This window comes from Myripristis murdjan, chromosome 24 (genome assembly GCF_902150065.1).
Source record: "Myripristis murdjan chromosome 24, fMyrMur1.1, whole genome shotgun sequence".
NCBI classification, from domain to species: Eukaryota; Metazoa; Chordata; class Actinopteri; order Holocentriformes; family Holocentridae; genus Myripristis; species Myripristis murdjan.
This window is the reverse complement of record NC_044003.1, coordinates 4,851,433-4,873,932: the sequence shown is the minus strand read 5'-3', so window position 1 is coordinate 4,873,932 and position 22,500 is coordinate 4,851,433. Positions and strand designations below refer to the sequence as shown.

The 22,500-nt window shown below is 39.7% G+C and overlaps 2 protein-coding genes across 3 annotated transcripts in view; both read right to left on the bottom strand.

Annotated features, from left to right (window-relative positions):
* Positions 1-10,330, bottom strand: part of LOC115356591 (connector enhancer of kinase suppressor of ras 3-like) — a 67,533-nt gene extending 57,203 nt beyond the window's left edge. The window contains exon 1 of the mRNA XM_030047808.1: positions 10,117-10,330. Coding sequence (XP_029903668.1) covers positions 10,117-10,168 — 52 coding nt within the window. The 5' untranslated portion in view covers positions 10,169-10,330. The remainder of the gene's footprint in view (positions 1-10,116) is intronic.
* An 8,186-nt stretch (positions 10,331-18,516) lies between these two features.
* Positions 18,517-21,464, bottom strand: LOC115355828 (PH domain-containing protein DDB_G0274775). Of its 2 annotated transcripts, none has more exons than XR_003927923.1 (2): positions 21,188-21,464; positions 18,517-19,193 (listed from the first exon to the last, which is right to left on the bottom strand). XR_003927923.1 is itself a non-coding variant. In XM_030046731.1 (2 exons), the coding sequence occupies exons 1-2, from the start codon at positions 21,347-21,349 to the stop codon at positions 18,687-18,689; spliced, it is 375 nt and encodes a 124-aa protein (XP_029902591.1). In that variant the 5' UTR covers positions 21,350-21,464; the 3' UTR covers positions 18,517-18,686. The 2 variants fall into 2 exon arrangements, 1 of the variants encoding a protein (XP_029902591.1); XM_030046731.1 differs by having other exon boundaries at positions 18,517-18,899.
* Between the last annotated feature and the right edge of the window lie 1,036 nt (positions 21,465-22,500).

Sequence of the window (22,500 nt, the reverse complement as noted above, 5' to 3'; positions counted from 1 at the left end):
CGAAACAAAAGACACATAAAAAGACAAAATGTATTCACACAACTAGTATTATGTGAGGAACTCAGGTAATTAATAATCAGGGACCAGTATTTCAAAAAACACATTCACACAGGACCATAAACTCTCCAGTCACTGGTTTTGTAGATACAGTTGTATAAGGTCAAAATGTTACAAAAAAAAATGACATTTCCTCCATTAACAGCTTGAACAACATGTTAGTTTTGAATGACAAGAGGTAGAAAAAATCTTTTTAAAAAAGCATCAAGACAAGAAGAAAAAGAAATTGTTCACCATGGAAAAAAATCTGGCTGACATGATCAAGAGTTGGATTAGTGTTAATCGGTGTCTTTAACCAAAGTACAGCAGGTGACTGAATAATCAGTGAGGAGACACTCTCACTCTTGAGGAAGCTGAAAGTGAGTTGCTTATTGTTTGGAGGGAAAAGAAACAGGAAGTGGTGTTCAGCGGAGGGAATCTGGCTGCTTCCTCTGATTCACTGAAGTTCAGTCGCTGAACTCGGTTTCACTCCTGACGGGGGAGCGGCTATCATCGAGGGAGGAAAACACAGAACATCTGCCGTTTGGTCGGGGCTTTCATGGAAATCACCTCACAGCACAATGAGGAGGGTTACAACACTATGACACCTGGGAGCAACCGGGCTTACAGCGTGCAAAGTGACACCATCACCATAATGAAAACCTTGTCGTCTGGTTTGGAAATCCAGCAGGTCAGTACATCCACTGACCTTCAGCACTTCTAAAGAGCCAAAACAAATGTTAATAAGATGTTTAGAAGCCCTGATCTTGGATTCACAAAGCAAACATAGCTGGGTTATTAGAAAATTATATTACCACAAATGATGTAGAAGTTAGATATTAAAGCTGCTAAAATGCGTATACTGAAATGAACACAGGTCAGCATTTACCTTTAAACTAATGACTTCCAGCAATCAGGATACTGCTATGCAGGAAATATACTCAACTGTAGGGCTGCAACTAATGACCATTTGCATTGCCGACTCATCTACTAATCATCTTTTTGATCAGTGAATTGATCATTTAATGTATTAAGTGTGAAAAATAAAGCCAAAGTCTAATGGTAAGCAATCAGAGTCCAAAGTGACATTTTCAGATGTCTTCCTTAGTCTGACCTGCAGCCAAAAAAGCCCAAAGTATTGATTTTATAGATATGAATGAAAAAAAGGAAGACAAGTGAGGCTGTAATTAGACTCTAGCTGTGTTTATATGGACCTTTATATTCCACTAATAATCTAAATAATAGCCTAATCAGAATAAAAATGCCTCATAAAACCACTTCAATCAGAAGAGACAGAGACAATTTTCAATCAGGTTGAGAGGGCTGCTGTAGTGTAAACCTTTGATAATCTGTTCAGTAGGAAAATATTAGCACCGAATAACCAAGTAAACTCTTAATCTGATGGTTTCTCTCTGATTGGAATAAATTTATTCTTTCTCCTCTCTTGGCCCCACGTGGCCAGAACATCAAGTGATGTGAGTTTCTGGGAGGGACAGAAACACCACAGCACCAAAACACAACCGGTTTGTGGCTGATAACTTTTCTGTTGTAAAGATTAAATCTGTAAAGGATTGTTGAACGGCTCTGTGGTGGAGAGACTGGAAACCACAAGTCGTTCAGACAAGTTGTTAGAAAAGACGAATGAAGCTGGAATTCACCAAACCATCGAGCAAATCAAAAAGCTACTGGAGAAGTTTGAAGGCTGATGGAAAGTCTGATGGATGACCACTGGCCAACATGATTTAGTCTGAATTATATTTATATTATATTCATATTTCCAGCTGATTAGACACTTCCCAGCAGGTGGAGCCACTTTGTGCAGGTCAAAAAAGTTTGATTCTGATTAAAAGCTTTGTGGCACGTAAACGCACATCTTATCAGATCAGTTTATTCAGTCTCCATGGAAACTGTTCAGCTGGAATCTCTGATCAGAATGATTTCAATCAGGCTGAAGAAATATTGTCCATGTAACCGCAGTTAATGTTTGTTCATGAAAAGGTTTTTAAATGACTAAAACGAATTAACTAATAATATATAACTAATTATCAAAATTATAATTCAGTAATTTTCTGTCAGTCACATGATTGATTAATTGTTTCAGTATTAGACAACTGCACCAACGTTTTTTCCCATGGGTGACTGCAGCAGGAATTAAACCCCCAACCCTGTCAGTGATGGTGCCTTGCTCTACCTGTTGGACTACATCAGCAGCAGACAGTTTCAGTTCTCCTCCCTCTGAACAAATACGCAACCTGGATGCTCTGCTCCAGTGGGAATCGGGTCACGTGCTCGCAGATCCTCTTATCAGGCCATCGAGTTTATATTATGTCATCTGAAGAGATGAAATATTGGCTGCTCTGGATCAGTTCCAGCAGGTGACTGAAAGCAGCAGGTGATAGCTGGGAGTGGCGAGGCCAGGTAGATTCCAGAATGTGCAGGTTTAACAGTTTCCCAGTAAAACCGTCTGCACATGTACTGGGGGTGGGGGTCGGGTTTTTTTCAGGTCGGTTTATTTCCCTGCTACGGTTCAGTTGGTTTGTCCAGGTGAGAACATCACCTGGACCTGAAAATGTCTCAGTCCAAGAGAAGCCAATCAGCTGCAGGGAACCAGCCCAAAACACGAGGCATTATGGGTAGAAAGAGAGAAAATGAAGTGTGGACTGATGCTCATATTCGGCTGTTTCTTCGTGTGTTCTTCGTGCAGTCTGAACACCCAGAGAAGAAGAGACAGACAAGTTCAACATGAAGTCTGTCCTCCAAAAATCTGTCCAATAAACAATCTGCTGCTGAGTCATGTGACTTTTGTTTACTAGTCCTAGTTTTCTTGTAAAGAACCTGAATTAACCAAATAAAAGATAAAAATGCAATAAATTCAGCTTTTAAGCTTCAGTTTTGTGAGTAAAGAATACCTACTGTAGGTGTGAAAGCATGGCTCTTACTCATATATTTAAACAATACTGTATATATCATGATATTGACACATCTGGGGAAATTTAAATTTTTAGTATGTTTTAAAAATTTGGGCAGACTGAGTAATAAAGACAGATACTAGGTGACAAAGCTTTCTGCTGTGTGTACTTTTGCTTTTTTTTTTGCTTTTTTCATATTGATACTTGAAATCTTTTTCTTCAAACAAAGTAAAAAAAAAAAATCTGACAGTGGAATGAGATAATCAGAAATCAGTAGCAGAAATACTTTACTGATCCCAAGGGATATTGGGTAATAATCCCACTTGTTTCCAGTGCAGTTTCACTTGTTTCATGAAACAAGACTAAGGCAAATCAGCCCACTAGGATCAGGAAAACTCTACAAACTCGATGATTAGAGCTGGAAACAAGTGGAAAGCTGGAAATTTTCATCCCGGTGGCAGGCTGTTTGGCCTTGTTTGGGAAAAAACAAGATTTTAACACTAAAGACTAGAGTAAATGACTTTTTAAGATTTTTTTACAGTGATATCAATGTTAACTCAACTCTCCAATCTTGTGACCTCGTGCAACCTTCCTTCTCTGGCTGAAAAACTGAAAGGTGACGCTGCAGGATGACCTCTCTGATAAATAAAACTCTTTCCACTGAGCGCAGGGTGAAGCGGGTTTTGGGACCACCAGTTGCTGCTTTGAAAGATGAAACAAGTTGATTTTGGCAACGGGGCGAAACGAGATTAGAAGGGAGGAGCAGGAGGGTCAGTCGAAGTACACAACGCCAAATTTCAAACACCGGAAGAGGCAATGGGTCGTGGATTCAAAACAAATTAAAAAAAATAATCTTAACTGCAAAGCGGAGCCAGGATTTCGAACTAGATTCATGGTACAGAAATTTTCACAGTCAGGTCAAAACCTTCTATCTCCAAAATGTCAAAGTTTCAGGAATTGAGAAGAACAGCTCCGTTTTCAGGCAGACAAACGTGCAATTTCTGAGTTTCTATGTATTTTGGAAGTGTTTCATGAGGCATAGAGGTCATACAACTTTCTCCTCACACAGAGGAGCATGTAATTGGTTTTATTGGTTTTCAAGTTTTCACATGATAATTGTCATAGACTTAAATAGTTTTTAGCCTAAAAAAAGCAACACATTACTTTCACTCTTTAAATACTAAGTATACTTTTACTATTCTGAATGAGTACCTACTCTTAAAAGTACACTTCACACCTTTTAAGCTCTACCAGCTTCATTATGGTTGATATTGTCACATCTGACTGCACCTGTTGGAGGAGCAGACAGGTATGTGGATGAGTCCGAACACGCTCAGCTCATTCCTGAAATGCACAACTTGTGTGTTTACCTGATAGCAAACAGCTGTCTGATCAGTCTGTTCCAATAACCTGAGTGGAAAAAAAAAAAAAACAGCCTCGAGGTTGACTCAAGGTGTGTATTTCATTGATCTGGGTTCTATCGTTCACTGTACGTGGCGTTCAGGTCTTGGCGTATCAACATGAAGCGTCAAACCTGAGCAATATATAACCATTTTCTGTAAATAAACTGATAATTTGGAGATTGAAGTGATCCTGATTGTGTTTAGCAGCGTCAAGACACGGCGATACAGCTGGGTAAAGGCCATACATGAGATTTCCATGATCAAATCGCTGTTCTTTCTTCCTGGTTTATTAAAGTTGGTTTTCAGTCTGAACTCACACAAAAAGTGTATGAAACAAGCTGGAAAATAAATTCTATATAAATAAATTCTATATAATATGATTCCAACTAAACACAATTAGAGCTCGACAATATATCAATTTCATATTGAAATTGTGATATGACTAGATACTGTCTGGGATTGTGGCAATCAGAACATCATGATATTGTCTTTTCCTGATTTTAAAGGCTGTATTACAAAGAGATGCAATTTTCTGAACTGTTGCAGCTGTTCTAGTATTTCAGAACCTGCTTGATCATCATATCCACGTTACCATCGTTACCAAATCTCACAGCAAAAATATTTTGTGAATGCACCAGTAGTCCTCCCTACAATATCATCATAATATCAATATTGAAGTGTTCATAAATATCATATTTGATTTTGTCCATTTTGCCCAGTTCTAAACACAATACACACTAATGCTGAAGTGCTATTAAATCCTAATTCTGTGATCCATTCCCTGAAATTCCCTGATTCTTAAACTTCCCCGGATGAATTCATCAAATTCTGTGACTGTCCCTGTCCTGTGTCCTGGAGAACTCCCCTCAAACCTCCATGATATTCCAGGAACATTCCAGGAGCGGTGGGAACCCTGGTTTTCTGGACAAAGCTTCCCTCGCTGTTGTTTTTACGAGTCGGCGCGGTGTTTGTGGAAGGATCACAGCTCGCCATGAGAAAGAATGCCAAATCAAACAAAATGATTCTAAAGTGACGACTTCAACCTCCCATTACAAGAACCTGTTGCTTGAGTCGGACTGGAGAAGTAAACACACACACACACACACACACACACACAACACACACACCTCAGCCGCCCATAGCCGGAGGCAGTGCTCCACTCTGCAGTTACAGCTTTGTAAACACTGCAGCAGGATCTGAGCGGATGACAGGTTTACTTTTCAATTCTCACCATAACGGATTTGATGTGCCATTTTAAGTCCACAACAATGTGAATGAATATTCAGTGTTTGCATGTTTCTTCTATAAGTTTTAAGATGCAATTAATTGTCAAACATGATTTTAGATCTTAGCACCCAGAAAATGGAGAAAGGATTCCACAGAATGGGCTTGAACAATATTCACCTAAAAACACCCTAAAGACACGAATCACCGCAGTGCCCAAAAAGTGAGAAAACGAATTTTATCGAGGCTTTGGTCTGTGAGGACGGCTGCACCAAAACCCTAAAACTGAAATGCATTTTAACAAAGTAAAAGCAGATTAATGTGCAGCAGAGACTGTAGAAAGATCTGATGTATATAATGTGTGTTTGTGTCAGCTACTTGTATTTGATTCATTCATTCATTTATGAAGATGTGCACCATAGAGTTTGGTGAGGATAATTTATCATGACGTATTAAGTCAATGCAGCCCGTAAAAGTGAGTCTGTCACTTTCATCTTACAAACTGCAAGCTACTGCAGCCGCTTCACAACCTTGAATCGTGAGTTTATTCATGTTCGCAGACGTAATCATATTAAAATGTGTATTAAGAAACACTGTTCACTTATTACAACACTTCCCAGCATGTACTGCATTTAGGTTAACTCTCCAGAATCCCTTCCTTGTTCTATCTTGGTCTGTTTCTGACTGAATCTGAAACTCGAGATCATCCATATATAGTTCAATTAACACTTAACAGTAAATAATTTTGTGAGACATTAACTGCCATTAAAAAGCTGCAGTAGCACTGGAATGCTGCTTATCAATTAATGGATTCAATCAATGAACACGATTTGACTGACTGAATTTACTGTCTGGAGTTCACTTGTTAAACAACACTACGTTAAAACAACTTTGACCTCACTCATCTGCGCTACTTCAGCTAGTCTACAATTTTAAAAGGCAGAAACAGAAACTTGTGTATCAAGTTGAATTGTGTTAATACTGTTTCACTTTACAGAGGATAAACCTGGACAGCGGCCTGCAGGTCATGCTGTTTAAACCATCCCGTCATGTTTGTCCGTCCAGGCAGAAAAACAAGCGGACGAGTCGGATTTGACCTGCTTACCACCGCCAGTTGTTACAGTGACCTTTGACCCCGCCCACACGGCGGGACGTCGCCCTCTGTCAAGAGCTCCCGTTGGCCGGGTCTTTATCAACCGGCGGTAAGGCCGGACTCCGCATTGTGTCGGCCGCTAAATGAGACGTGTATGGGAAGAATGGAGGCGCGCTTTCTCACAACAGTCAATTCAGCTCAGACAAAAGAGACAGAAAACACAGCACAGCACACTGCTGCCATTCAGCTCTGCGCTGCTGCACAGACACAGCATTTACAACAAACTGACCGCCACTATCAGTTAGCAGAGATACAGCCATATCTCAGCTGGCAGATACTGGCTTTTAATCAAATCAGACATCAGACAGGGTCATTCTGCACTGATATAATGGACATTCCTTCTGTTTCTTTTATTTTTTTAGGATGATATTAAATTTATTTATTTGTAAATTTATTTCTCATCTGGCATTAATGTAGTGTTGAAACAATTAATCGACTGAAAAATTAATCAATTATACTTGTGTGCTTGTTTTAGTCATTTATAAATAAACACCACATGTGTGGATTCCAGCTTCACAAATATTGAGATTTGCTTGTTTTTCTGTGTTTTGCACAATTAAAAATGAAACCTTGCAGGGATTTTTGGCAGCGGGTCAGACAAACTAAGCAGTTAGAAGATTTGTTTGGGCTCTGCTAACTTATGACGGACAAAGTTACAGTCCAACAGCGATGAATCACAGAGTTTTTCTACCGCTCAGGAGTGCTCGTTGCTCTCAGGAACTGCTAACCCTGAGGGTCAGTGGAGAGTTTTAGAGTCCCATCAAGGTTTAAACCCTGTTTCACATGCTTTTTCACCCTGACAAAAATAACACCGGGAGAAACACAGAATTCTTCACTTTTGGAGCATTAAAAATACAATCTTTTCAGATACAGAATGTTGCCGCAAAATATCAGCAATCAGCATCTTCAGTCTAAAAATATGGACATCAATCTGTGTCGGTCAACCTGTACATGCTGTGGTTTTTGATCTGTAGCTGAAAACTGAAGCCCTTTGTCTACTCCTCACGTCAGACAGGTTATTATATCTGTTCTGACTTCTAGCTAATTCGGAAGTGAGATGAGCGAATTCAAATGAGGCTGAGGACCAAACACACTCCAGTTTCTCTTCTGCAATAAAAAGATCAGTTCACAGAAACTGTTTGGTGCGACAAATGTGAGAACTATGAAAAAAATAAAACTGATGAAGCCAAGTATTGGCAATATTATCTTTATGCTGTAGTGTATAGTTTTTTTTAGCCCCTTATATTGATACACATCGTTCATACTCTTGATTTGTACATGGTGTTATGACATTTCCATTCACTGTGCTGATTCCGTTTGAATAAATTGGAATTGAGACTTTGAATTAAATTGTTTTAGAGACAGTTTCTCATCTAAGTCAGTATAAATGTTGTATATTTTGTAAGTCAACCCAGGTGTTATGTAATTGCACTTTAAGATCTGTTTATACATTTTCACTCAAGTCCCTGCTCAATTAGGTAGAGCAAAGCAGCAGCACTGCCATTTGTACTACGGTCATCCAAACCAACAACACATGCAGTGATGGCATCTTCAGCTGTTTTGCATGGAAGCACGTATTCTGAAACAAACCAGAGCTGCAGGGCACCCAAACTCACTTCTGTTGAAAGTCAGTGTTTCATCAAAGTGAGAAAAAAAACAGCCAGTAACAGCAGCTTCATTATCATTTTATGGCTGAATGCAAATGCAGAGTGCTTCAGTCCTGCAGCTCTGTTAGCAGGTCAAGCATGTTTATTGCCTAACGACACACAGTAATGAATATGAATACTTGGCACAACGGCTTGTGTTTGTGTGGATGCAACTGCCATCATCTGGCCAGCTGCCCACTGTGGGACTGAGGTCACAAACACAACAGTAAACACCAGAAACCAGGGAGAGTTTCCTTATCTACCTGTCAGCCTGCAGGCCTCTGGCTGTTTGCCAGGACAACTCAACCTCTATGCTTTGGATTCAACTACCAGTGGTGGAAAAAAAGTCCTCTCAAATCCTAAAGTTAAAGCAGCTACACCATAAATCCTCAATAAAAAGTAAAAGTCCTGCATTCAAAATGTTCTCAGCAAACCTATCGTTCAGCATGAAAAGTAAAACTAGTGATTTTAAAAAATGGTTTCTTAAGACAGTTACACTGCATTAACAGATGCATTAACTTGAAAGAAGTATTTTAATGTAAGTTTAACTGCTCCATATCCTGTTGGCTGGTTTACACCCTGACAATGCAGCACATTTGGTGTTTTGCATGGAAAAGAAACTCCAGCCATCAGATGAATGTGGTGCAGGAAAAAGTAGAAAGTCTCACTGAATGGAAATAGTCAACTAAACTGACGAAACATCACAACTGCAGTAAATGTGCTTAGGGCATTTGCTTTCACCTTGGCACACTCCTGGCACATTAAAAAGTGGGCTAAACCCAACTTTCTGGCCGTGCTCCAGAGAAAGGGTAGCCCGAGTTTGCAGGGTTATCCCCAAAAAGTTGAGGCTAAAGGTCTGTAGTGTGAAACAGGGTTAAAATCAAGGTTAGAAAACCAGCAACAGGACGCTTTTGAAAAGCAACACAACACACAGGACATTAACCCTAGGCTCTGATTTTCAAATGTGAACCCTTAAGCCAGCCCTGGGCCACAGTTAACCCAAGACTAAGAAACCCAAGTGTGCAAAGCGTTTCTGTTTCTTTCCACCTCTGTCAACCCACTTACATACTAAAGTGACTGTTTGACTAGTGCAGTGATGCAGCCACCGACAGCAAGAAAGACACCTGTGAGACTCAAGTCGCTCCACAACAAGCTGTCCTTAAAAACAACTATAAATGTAAAGTTTTCCCATTTAAAGGCAGACAGTGCAGTGTGAAACAGGAGGGCATGCGTCTCCTCATGTTAAAGATGAAGCTGAGCAGAAATAAAACCCCTCAGGTTCATGCCAACACTAATAACCCATAGACTTAATTTAACACATTTAAATGACTGTCTTGATTTTCTACTACCTTTAAGTTACACAAAAACCTAAGCAATGGAGGGAAATATTCTTATATTTCGAGTTATGATCGGGTGAAGAATTACCATGAGCTCCTAAATTATATTCTTTAGCACATAATAATATTTTTTTCAAACTGCATTTTGATTTAAACATTAAATTCAATTTAGCTAACAGCAGGCGGTTGAGCATCATCAATTATGCTAGCTGCCTAATACACAAATTAGCTCTTATTACATTAAAAAACTCATAACCCCTAATCAAACCGGGTCGATAAAGTCCACAACACTAAGCCAGAACTTATTCCAAAAAGACAGATAACTCACATTTTAAATATTAATAACATACATTCATCTTTATGTGCAGTTTGGGTGACCGGGGCTCACTATTTGGCAGCTGGACTCACCTCTCATCCAGTCCACCACTTGTTGCGGGGTCCACTTGGTCACAGGCTCCATTTTATCCACAGCACACAGGCAACCGACCGTCAGCGGGGCGTTAATTAACTTCTCCAACTAATTAAAGTGGTAATTAGACATAATAAGCCGATGAGGAAACACGAAGTCCCGGTGCAGCACACGGACTCGGCGGGGCCGCTCTTCCCGCCGCAGCCTCTCCAACTGACGGACTGACTGACTGGAGGCTCGCGCTGACAGTTTACAGCCCGAGCGCGTGAGGCGGGTGTCGGGTTACAGCGGGCTGGCCACGCCCCCTCCCGCGGCGGCACCGAACTCCGCCGGGCGCTGCGTTCACGTCCCGTAGGAGCGATAGGAGATAGGAGCATCCTGTTTGCAAAATAATAATAATAATTTAAAAAAAAAAAAAAAAAAAAAGGTGGTAAATCAATCTTCCCTATTGGAAATGTGGTTGAAAACCCAAAACTTGACGGATACGCTTTTACTAATTCAATAACAAGTTTTTTGGTTAGGTTATTTTCCACTGCGGTTAGGTTATTTTCCACTGCTGTTTAACTGTTATTACTTCTGTTTAACTGTTAATACTTCTGTTGAAATTGTTCATATTCCTATCTTTTTATAATCCTTGTTTATAGTGTTTATATTGCTTACTGCTATTTATCATGTGTATACTGTATATTTCTTCTAAATTTGCACATTGACCTACCTCTATGCATATTTTATACACCCATGCACACGTTTTTTTTCTGTTTGTTTTTTTTTTTTTTTTTGTTGCACATTGCTTTTTGCACACTGGATTGTACTTAGGTTATTCTGTTGTACTCAGATCTTATTCTGTTGTACTTAGATCTTATTCTTTATTTTTATTTTTTTATTTACTTAATCTGTAATCTGTGGATACTGCTGAAAAAATGTGAATTTCCTGCGGGATGAATAAAGTATCTATCTATCTATCTATCTCTATCTAACAATCTATAATAAGTCAGAACTAAAGTGGTTGATTATAACACCTTCATCAGAGTTTCACAATAAAGAACAATAAACCTACATTTCTCTACTAAATAACATCAGAGTCCACACATTATGTCTATATGTGCTCACACTAATCTATTTTACATGTGCCAACTCTGTTACATATGTCCACTGCAACTTCAATCCTGCTAGTAAGTTAATGTGTAGGATTTTTAATGTGGTGTCTTTTGGAGAGGTTTTTTCTTGTGTGTGTGTGTGAGAGAGAGAGAGAGAGAAAGAGAGAGTGTGTGTTTTGGAGTAGTTTTTCAGCCATTAGATATTATCTGGAACATGTCATGAAGGTGCAGAAGAACGGAGAGAAACAGAGATTGAGAAAGGCCCCCGGGGGTTCGCTGATGTACCCAACAATGCAGCTCCACAAATGGCCGGTCAGTCAGCAGGAACATGCGTTATCTTGCACTGTCCTGTAATTGCAGTGCTTATTTGTGCCAGTTAGGGTAATTCTGTCAAAGATCAGTTGCAGTGGTGACATTCATCGGGCTATTAGATCCATTTAAAGTGGAGGTGAGTGCTATTTTCAAGCAGGAAAACCTTTGCTACCATTTCTGCCATTTGCCTTGAACGCAGCATCTGTTTAAACGTTAAGAGGTAACAAATTAAACAATGCCCTATTTATTATTAGTCTAACTGCTGAGTTTGAAACAGGATATTCATAAATACAAAAGTGTTTATTGAGTTAAACAAGTGATTATATGAGAGGAGTCCTGTGTTACCTTCAGTGTCTGGCTTGTAAAAATGAATAGTGTCGTGTCTCAAAAACATCCGCCTGCATTATCATCAGCAAGTGACAATTACAATGTGGGACGAGGATTTTATATCTTACGTGAAAAATGCAGGTTTTCTAGATTTACAAGGTTTAACTAGACTTCAATCTGTTGTAAACAAAAAAAAAAAAAAGGATAAAAAGCAGGAAAAAATAATATAAAGAAAAATAGAGCAAATGGAACAAATTTTAGTGCAAAATAAGAGCAGAGCACACTGGGACAAAAATGCATTCAAATATATAAAATCTCAAAATATAGCAACAATATAAACCATGTAGTAGGGAAATCAATTTAAAATGAATAAATAAACAAATAAAAATCACTATCAAGCAGCAGGTTTGAGAGACAAGATGCCCATACACTTAAAATGATCATTGGTGCTGTAGGAAAAAAAAACAGACTGTAAAAATTAAGTTGATTTTATCCAGATAAGTACAATTTTTTTGATTATTTTATGTATTTATATGAAAGATAGAACCAAGTCACGTTGATTTGGTTTAACATCAACTTGACTGAAACAGGGTTTGACTGTGTTTAATTAGATCAGTTTGATGGAAATCTGACAGAAATAAAAAACACATTTGAAAGCCACAACCGCAAACATTTATCACTCATTAAGCTTCGTCTAGTTTCAGCTTGAGTCAGTTTCATTAATGCCTATACTTTTATTCTGTTAGAATCACTGCACCCAAATTAAATTTAACATCCGTTTGAAAATTTTCATATTTAGCTGGGTCTTGCAGGCTGTGACCTTTGACCCCCGCTGGTGAAATATGAACAAATTAGCTTTCTAATTATAAAATAAGAAAATAAGACTCTGCATGTTTATGTCCTCTGATCTCTGCACCAAACAAAGCTCTCACATCACGAACGATCACACCGAAACGCGTCTGTCTCTAATTAGATCCGCCGTGTCGTCTCTGCGCCGGGCGGTGGCTCTTCAAACGCTTTTAGATCATCAAACATTTTCCCATGGGAAGTCGCTGCAGAGCTCCGGCTCCACTCGCAGGGAAAAATATCTGGAAAAAAAAAAAAAACTACTTCTGGAGTAGTAGTAACACAGGAAAGAAATACAAAGACTGACTGAAGGCTCTGATCTCGTATTGATTATTGATTCCAGCATTTAAAGGAGCCGATAGGTCAGATTTGTATGACGCTCCACCCCACAGACACATGATAGGAGTGAATCTGCAGGCGGTTAACAGGATTATCATCGATCAGCTGCTGCGGTTACATGGACAAGATTTCTTGATCCTGATTGAAATCATTCAGATCAGAGATTCCAGCTTCACCGTTTCCATGGAGACTTAATAAACCGATCGGATCAGATGTGCGTTTACATGCAGAATCAAATTTTTCTGACCTGGGAAGTGTCTAATCAGCTGGAAATATAAATATAATATCAATATAATCTAGGCTGAGTCGTGAAGTCCAATGGTGGCGCCCCCATCAGGTCGTCTGTAAAAATGAACCCTGGCTGGCTGGTTTGGAGGCATTTTTTATTCTGATTAGGGTTTTATTCCGATTATTAGTGGAATATGTGGGTCCACCTGAACGCAGCTGGTGATTACTTCACTTGCTGCTCAGATTTCTGGCTTTCAGAACTCACCTCCCAGCCTGACATCTGGAAGAAAAACACTAACAACACACTGCAGTTTCATTCCACTAGAAATAACAAATAGTTTTCTCTTCTGCTGGGTGTTTGCTGTAATTAGTTGTAGATGATGATTCTGAACTGTCCTGAGGCTCTCATCTCTTATTGATTATTGATTCCACCATTTAAGGAGGCATATAAGTCAGATTTGTATATATTTCCCTGGAATTCAGCAGCACATGTTTGGGATCTTTGGAAACCTCAGGATCTCCACTAGCCTTTTAAAAATAAAGTTCTGTGGATTTGAATGAAGCTCGGCCAAGCAGTGATGTTTTATCACCTCTAAACTTTTTTTTTTCATGACTTGGAATCTCATCTCAGGAAGTGAATGGGAATTGATCTCTGACTCTCCAGCTTGGACGTCTTGGTTTGAATGGCGCGTTCAAGTGAAATTTACAGGCAGGAAATTTAATTTTCTGGGATATCGAACGGCACATTCTCAACAGGTCGCTTTCCTGCGCTCCCTTGTCAAAATGGACCATCAGTGCTGCTGTACTAAAGGTCAATAAAGGTCAAAAGCTAATGGTGCTTTGAATCCACTGTGAGGTGAAAGGTCAGCTGGAGATGATGCAGATTAAAGAGGAATTTAAAAACTTCACACGGCCAAGGGATGGACTGCATTCAGAAAGAGGGTTAACTCAATATGAGGACGGAGACTCTAATAATGTTCCATTCACTCAGTTTGATAATCTCTTATTAGAGCCAACAACATGGAGGAGATGTTTGTCAGCTCGTCAGTGATAATTAAACTGTCAGTTTTCTGTCAATCACACTTAATTAATATGTTACAGCTCTCCTGTCAGCTCAAAATAAACTCAAAATTGTCCAAATTGATCAAAAAATCAGTTATTAATATGCAAAACTTTACATGTTTATGTAAAGTTTATGTAACATTTTTATGCCATTGTTGCAGTCATATATTTTATAGTTTCTCAGTAAATGAGTCATACAGATAAATCCTGAACCTGTTGCTGATCCTCTGCATGAAGGGACTGCAGATTTTTTTTTTAGAGAAACGTCGCCCTCTTTTGACAGAAAATAGTAATTGCAGGACTCACAGACACAGGTGTGAGCAGTCATTTGATTTCTTTCTAAAATGTGAAAAAAACAACGAGCAACTGAACAAGAAATGACCCAAAAATTAGAGGAAAAAAAATAAAAATAAAAAATAAACATAAAATTAGAAAAATGACCTGAAATCAAGCAATAATAATAAAGAAGTCCGGCAAATTAAAAAAAAAAAAAAAAAAAAAAAGACCCAAAAAAGACCTGCAACATAATTCTGAATATTATGAATATAGCACATTGGTTGTTATTATTATTATTTTCAAAGCTATTTTTATTTTCTAATAATTTTTTCTCTCTCTCTTTCTCTCTCTCTCTTTCTTTTTTCTTTCTTTCTTTCTTTTTTTTTTTTTTTAGCTAATTCCCAGGTCATTGTCTGGTACCCTCCTATAATTTCTTGCAAAATTTCCCATGTTTGCCCAGGTTTCAATTATTCAAATGCCTATGAAAGAAAAATGAAGCATAAAAAATTCTTGAAAAAAAGTGACACTGCATTAGAAACAAGTGGAATTTTCTCATCCCTCTGGCAGATTTGAGGAGCCTGTTGATGTTTTTAAACGCAGGCTCGAGACCCACCTTTTTAATCTGGCTTTTATCTGATTCTATTTCCACTCTTTTATGCTGCTTCTATTGTTTTTACTGTTTTTAGTTGCTGATTAAATAATTTCTTTTTTCTTTTTTTTTTTTTTTTGCTTTTTAATACATATTTATGTTGCCTGCATTGTTTTATTGTTTTAATTTTATTGTTTTTAATTTATTAATACTCACTCATTTATTACACTTCATTTTTTATATGTTTATATATATATATATTATTTATTTATTTATTTACTTATTTCTTCTCTATTCCGTTTAGTATTGATTGTATTTTACTCTGTTGTCTTTTAGTTTTTAGCTCCAGTGTTTTCCTCATGGGGGCCCTCCACACCGGGAGCTGTGTCTGGCCTGCCTGCAGGGGGTGCCGTCCTGGGGGCTGTCCTGGCCTGGATGGTTGGGGGCCCTGCTCCAGGGCCTTATGGCCGTGGTGTGGGCTCCTATCTGTCTGGGTCGGGGTGGTCTCTGTGGTGGTGCCCCCTATAGTCGTGGACTGGGGCGTCTCCCGGTGTGGATGGCTCCCAAAGAATGAATGGTGTTTCCTCATCTGGTCCCTCAGCGCTCAGCCATGTTTCCTTTTATCTTTGGGTGTGGTTGGGGGGGCTGGGGTGTGGTGGGGTGTGGAGTGTATGCATGTGTGAAATATGTTGTACTTGTGTGTGTGTGCGTGTGTGGGTGAGTATGAGGGGGTGGGGGATTAGGGTTGTATGTATTTTAATGTAAAGCACTTTGTGTTGCATTTGTTTTATGTATGAAAGGTGCTATATAAATAAAGTTTGATTTGATTTGATTTGATTTAAAATCTCCTGTGAGCCAAACCACAGAAAGCCGAAAAGAGGCTTTCTTAAATAGTTAATATCACCTGAACATTACTGACACATTACTGAAATCACAGACCACCTCCACCTTCCACCTGCAGGAGCTTCTCTGACCTCCATCCTGAACCCAGAGGCATTAATATGGAGTTGGTCCCTTTGCAGCAGAACAGCTTCCACTCTTCTGGGAGGCTTTCTACCAGATGTTGGAGTGTGTCTGTGGGAGTTTCTGCCCGTTCATCCAGAAGAGCGTTTGTGAGCTCAGACACTGATGTTGGACCAGAGGGCCCGGCTCCCTGTCTCCGTTCTAGTTGATCCCAAAGGTGTTGGATGGGGTTGAGGTCGGGGCGTCATGCTCGGTGATGTGAGGCTGGCGTGCGGCCGTTCGGCCATGAAGCTCCCAGCGCTCAGTTTCTGTGCTGATGTTGATGCCAGAGGAGGCTTGGAGCTCTGCAGGTACTGAGTCAGCAGAGCGTCGGACACTTTTACACACTATGAGCCTCGGCGCTCAGCGACCCCGCTCTGTAACTTTACGTGGTGCCGCCCCCTGGTGGCTGTGTCGCTGTGGTTCCTAAACGCTTCCACTTTGCAATAATCCCACTTCCAGTTGATGGTGGAATATCTAGGAGGGAAGAAGCTTCACCAGCTGACTTGTTGCAGCGGTGGCTTCCTATTACATTACTATTAGAGCAGCACGCTGGAACTCAGTGAGCTCTTTAGAACCAGACGCTCTGTCACTAATGTTTGTAAAGGCAGACTTCATGGCTAGCTGCTGGGTTTTATACACCTGTGGCAACGGGACTGAATGAAACACCTGAATTCAATCATTAAGAGCTGTGGCCTGGTACTTATCCATATAGTGCATCTCTCAAACCACACACTGCACCTTTAAGGCAGACAATAAAGGCTTGTCTTATTTTATTTGAAAAAAAAAAAAAAAAAGAAGAAGAAAACTGAAAATGAGACTTGGGGACTTGTAGGGATGGGGATTTTTTGCAGCATCTGTCTTTCCTCAGACAACTCTCTCTCTCTCTCTCTCTCTCTCTTGCTCTCTCTCAGTTAACAGTCTGACCTCTCCTTCTGAGTCTCTCTCTCTCTCTCTTTCCCTGATGTGATCTTTAACCTCCAGGCTGCATTGTGCTCGGTGTTGCGGGGTATTTTCATCTCATCGTCTCTGTGAAAACACGGCGGGCATTTCAGGCCAATCTTCCAGGCTGCAGGATTCCTGTTGGAGGAGGGTCAGGCCATAGCAACCGGCCGGCAATATTTACCCTCGGCTGCTGCTGGACAATAGACGCAGATAAAGGTGCTCCAGGCTGGAACAATATACATTATACACTCAGCGGCACAGGAAAACGCTCGGCATGATGGGTAGAGTCAGCAAACTGGCCTCATTACAGTTCAGCTAAAGTCAGACGGCAGCGGACAAAACACACAGGCTGATTTTCACAAGAATGAAAAGGAACGGGTTTGTCTTTAAACTGCTCCAAATCTTCATATCATTCCACATGCTTTTACTCTGAAAAACTGTAGGGGCTGTAATTAGAGGCTTTTCAATTAATCTCACAACTATTTATTTGATTAATCAATTAAACATTTTGTGGATTCCAAGAACTCAAAATGAAATCCCTTACATAAAGCAGCTTAGTCTTAGCATTTGAGAAGCCATATCTTTTTAGTAAGATAATATATGTTTGGTGTTTTTAATTGATATATGACCAAAACGATTAATTGTTCTCAAAATTATAACCGATCAACAAGGTTTCATAGAGTGAGGACCCCGTAGACTCAACTGACACATGTGGAATAAGAACATCATGTGATGGTTGAGTCTAAATGGTCCTCGTTGCAGTTTTTCATGCTGCAGCTTTTATTGTGAAGTTTGGAAATGACAAAGAGTAGAGCCAGCAAAGTAGAAGCAGGTTCCTCTTCTCATCTTTGCTGACTTTGAGCTTTTATTGTGAAAGGTTCCACATTCTGTCACTGATCATCTGTTCTCTGTAATGGATCTGATTTAAAATAATGAAGGACAAAACTCAAGCAGAAATTTAGTGAAGTAATGAAATGTGAGGAACCTCTGTGTAACGGCGATGACCGTTAAAACAAATCTCCTCTGTGCAGCAGCTAACACTGTGTCGATGATATTTAGTGACGTCAACTTTACATTTTATATTAAGAGTCTATTTTTCCCAGTGACATTTTTATTAGAATCTCTATTTTTCTATTTTTTCAATTCATATTTCTACTTCTGTTGTTTGTCACACGGGAGCTTTGTCAGCTTTAAGGTCACGTGATGCTGAAAATCAAACTTGAGTGTACTGTGATGTTGGTGATGTTCATGCGAATAGGAATCTGACTCAACAGGCCGGCCCGTTCCAGTTTTCCTCCGAGGACGCAGAAATTTCCAACTTTCCAACATCACTGGAACGCATCGTGCAATAATAAAAGCACTGCTGATCTACTTTATTTCATAAAATCTGGTTTATTGCTGTTTCACCTTTTAGCGACACACTGCCACACATCCAGCAGAGCTACAATATACAAAGCTGTGTATAAAAACAATAGAAAACCATCTATTTTAAAAATAAATAAATAAATAACGAATAAAAAATGCAGTGGGTCCACTGAGCTGTTTGCTACTGCAGTACACAAGCGTTGGCGCCCTGCGGGGTGGACCTGATCTGAGCCTCACACACACACACCATCCAGCTGTTCTGCTCCGCCGCGCTGCCGGCCCGCAGGTGGAAGGTGCGTTTACTGTCTCTGGTTGTGATCGTCCACCCAAAGGTCCCGGGACCCTCCTCGGTCTCCAGCACCGCCCCCGTCAGGTCGATGCTCTTCACCGGCTTCTGCAATCAAACAGGACACGCCACGTGGCTGCTCTGGTTACACCTGACGGCTTCCCTTTAAAGAGCCCATGACAGGGACTCCCACTGTCTGGATCTGATGTATTTCCTGTTGGAACAGGAAGTTTGGGTGGGACATGGATGCAGGGAAGGATCATTCACAAGTTCAAACCAACAGGACCTCGGTTTGGCTGAGAAACACGAGGTTTAAGGTGGATGAGAGGGGATGTTTAAAGATCTGTGAAGGTTTAACTGGCTGACTTTTTTATTCACACCCACTCATGCAGGATGACGTCACTGTTTAAGAAAGGAAGCGGAGGTCATGTGAGGTCATTTCATGAGGACTTTGATACTGAACAAAGCACAGCGTTATGTTAACCACGCAACGTGAAAACTGCTCTATCACACATGTACAAAACCATAAATACACCCCTCAGTTTTACCTTTTTCAACTGCTGACCTCTGACAAAACCCTGAATTCACAACTCAAAATAAAACTACATTTGCAACAACAAATTTGGGCACTGATTTCGATAATAAAGTGGTTAATACTATGGAAATATTCTTCATTTCATCCAAACACAGATTTTTTTCAGGCTTCTATTAGCCTAAATCAAGGGATCCATTTGATTATTTTCTATCAATATGTTGAGATATAACTGGAAGTGGAGACTTTCACTCATGCACACATTTTCCCAGCCAGGCCCCAAATAAATAACTCAAAAACTGGATAGATAAATAAATAAATAAATAAATAATAACCTGCCATCACATCCTTACCTAACACCAGAGGGAAAACAGGATCTAAATCCCTGAGTTGTGACAAAAAATATATCACAGATTATGTATTTTAGATAATTACATGACAGATTAGTAATCTTAACTGGTGCTAGTCCACCATCTCCTGCCTGATTTACACTCACTTTGACTCAAATCATCTTTTTTTCCCTGGATAACTGATTTTAAAACCGATTTTTAAATCGGTTTAAGCATTTGCAAAAATCAGTCTGACAGGGGTACTGTTTGTCTTTTTAAGATGCAAGAGTGTGCATATTAAATTCATGTAAAAAGGTAGATTGCTAAATAGTCCAGTAATTTTAGGCCAAAATTTGGGTCAACCTAGGACAAATTGCAAGAGAAACAAACTCAACTGATTTTGTATCCTCAGTTTGTCCTGAGTGAGGGGAAAAAGTCCCAAGGAATCCCATTGGTGGAAAGTTTTGAAAATCACCTATTTATGACCATATAATACCAAAAAACACTGTTTTTAACACACAGGGGAAAGGGGTTCAAAATTTTACTTTCAGATATCACTATAAAAATTCACAAGATGATTACACACACAAAGACAAGAAAAAAAGTCAATTACAAGTTCTTTGAATTATTCTGTTTACACATGCATATCACACATTATCTGATTTGATATGCGCTAATAAGGAATATGAGGAATAAATGCCAGAAGAGACATTTAAACAGTGAATTAAAAAGTTACTATGTATAAAGTAACCTTGAATTAAAAGGTTACTATATAACAGTAAATTAAAAGGTTAATATATATATAGTAACCTTTTAATTCACTGTTTAAATATCTGTTCTGGCATTTATTCCTTATATTCCTTATTAGCGCATATCAAATCAGATAATGTGTGATATGCATGTGAAAACAGAATAATTCAAAGAACTTGTAATTGACTTTTTTTCTTGTCTTTGTGTGTGTAATCATCTCGTGAATTTTTATAGTGATATCTGAAAGTCAAATGTTGAACCCCTTTCCCCTGTGTGTTAAAAACAGTGTTTTTTGGTATTATATGGTCATAAATAGGTGATTTTCAAAACTTTCCACCAATGGGATTTCTTGGGACTTTTTTCCCCTCACTCAGGACAAACTGAGGATACAAAATCAGTTGAGTTTGCTTCTCTTGCAATTTGTCCTAGGGTTTTTCATAAAATGACTGGACTAAAATGCAACGCAAGACACAGGGATCAAAGCAAATCGAGTTAAACGGCTGAAACTGGCCTATTCAAAAGGTATTAGGGGAGTTTACACGATTGAATTTGGAACTACATGATCTAATTCAACTTTAAATACTGAATTGAATTTGAATATGGAAAAATATTTAAGAGAAATTTGCAGTTTTTTGGTGTCTGTCTGAGCTGAACTTCCAGCGGAGCTCCGACGCAACAGGCTGCAGGCGCCCGTCGCCATGGGAACGGCGCGACAACAACCCGTGACGGACGCAGTTTTACACCAGACTCCGCTTTAGTTTCTGTGGAAGCGGCGGCTCTCTGACCTCCTCGCTCCGTCCGTACAGCAGCTGACCGTCTTTCAGCTCGAACCACGTCCGTCTCCAGCGGCTCGTGAAGCGGCTGCGTTTGGACAACCAGCCCTTCCGCTCTACTTTCACCGCAGCACTACTGTCCTCCTCCGCGCCGCCAGCGGACGCAGACTCCATCACCTTATTAACGTGTTTTGTATGTTCTTAAACTGAAACAAAATAACGGGACAATACTTTTCTCCAATGTAAAGAGGATAATTTCAGTTTAAGTAGCTGTGTCGCGTGATTTGCACCCTGGGTAGTGGAGTTTTCTCATGGTCGTGTTGTCGTCAAGACGGAAACCATCGGGACTACATCCCCCACAAGGCCTTGTTGTTCTGTTATTGCTGGAGCGAGGTCTGCACAAAGATCGTGTATAGTGGGAAAGATGACTCACTAGTTAGTTGCAGGGGGAAAGAGTATCATCCGATCTTAAAAAGTGAGAGAACCTTCATGTATGCACTCTCCTCGTGTAGTTTTGCAGGTTTTATGTTTTTCCTCTGTATTTTTAGCTGGTAAAAATCTATCTATCTATCTATCTATCTATCTATCTATCTATCTATCTATCTATCTATCTATCTATCTACAGATTTATATAAGTTTGTATATAAACGTGATCTCCAAACACCAGTACTTCCAAAACATGTGGCTTTGGTGTCATGTGGTCCAAATAAAAGCTCAGCCTACATGTTGTCAACAGTAATCACATCTCTTTTGTGGGAGCACCAGTTCAGAAAGCGTCCGGGCAACGAGAGACCTTTCACTTCTGTCTTCTCATTTACTGTCTTGAATGACTTAACTACAACTTTAGAAAACTGTGGGCTGTTTTCCACATGAACAATTTGGAGGGTAAAGTCCAAAGTGATTTGATGGGTTCATGTCACATGGGAAACATATGAGCTTCCCATCATCAACAAAATTATGATAAATCAGTAGTACTATGTAAATCAAAATAATTACAGTTTAAATGACAAGATATGTTGCAATCCACTGAGTTTGCTTGCAAAAGGCGTTCAGACAGTGTGGAAAAGTGCAATCATGGTGTCATAGAGCTTTCGGATAAATCTGAACGGAACAGCACTTACATGGTGCTGCCATTAGGTGGCGCTCAGCTGGGACATTTGATGTCTGTGCAGTCCTTCTGGGTTCTTGTTGCTGTGGGTGGGGCTCTAAAAGTCTGGAGAAATTTGATTGGCTGCTGAGGTTTGCAGGTAGGTGACGTTTATTTGCAGTGCCGTAAAAAAGTAGTTTATGTGCCGGACTGGGTTATGATATTTTTTTACGTGTGG

Bases quoted from the DNA above. Each gene is read 5' to 3' on its own strand.
- LOC115355828 (XM_030046731.1), bottom strand. From the start codon at position 21,349: ATGGAGTCTGCGTCCGCTGGCGGCGCGGAGGAGGACAGTAGTGCTGCG. The intron at 18,900-21,187 runs GTCAGAGAGCCG...GTTTGATTGCAG, and splicing joins TGTACGGACGGAGCGAGGAG to AAGCCGGTGAAGAGCATCGA.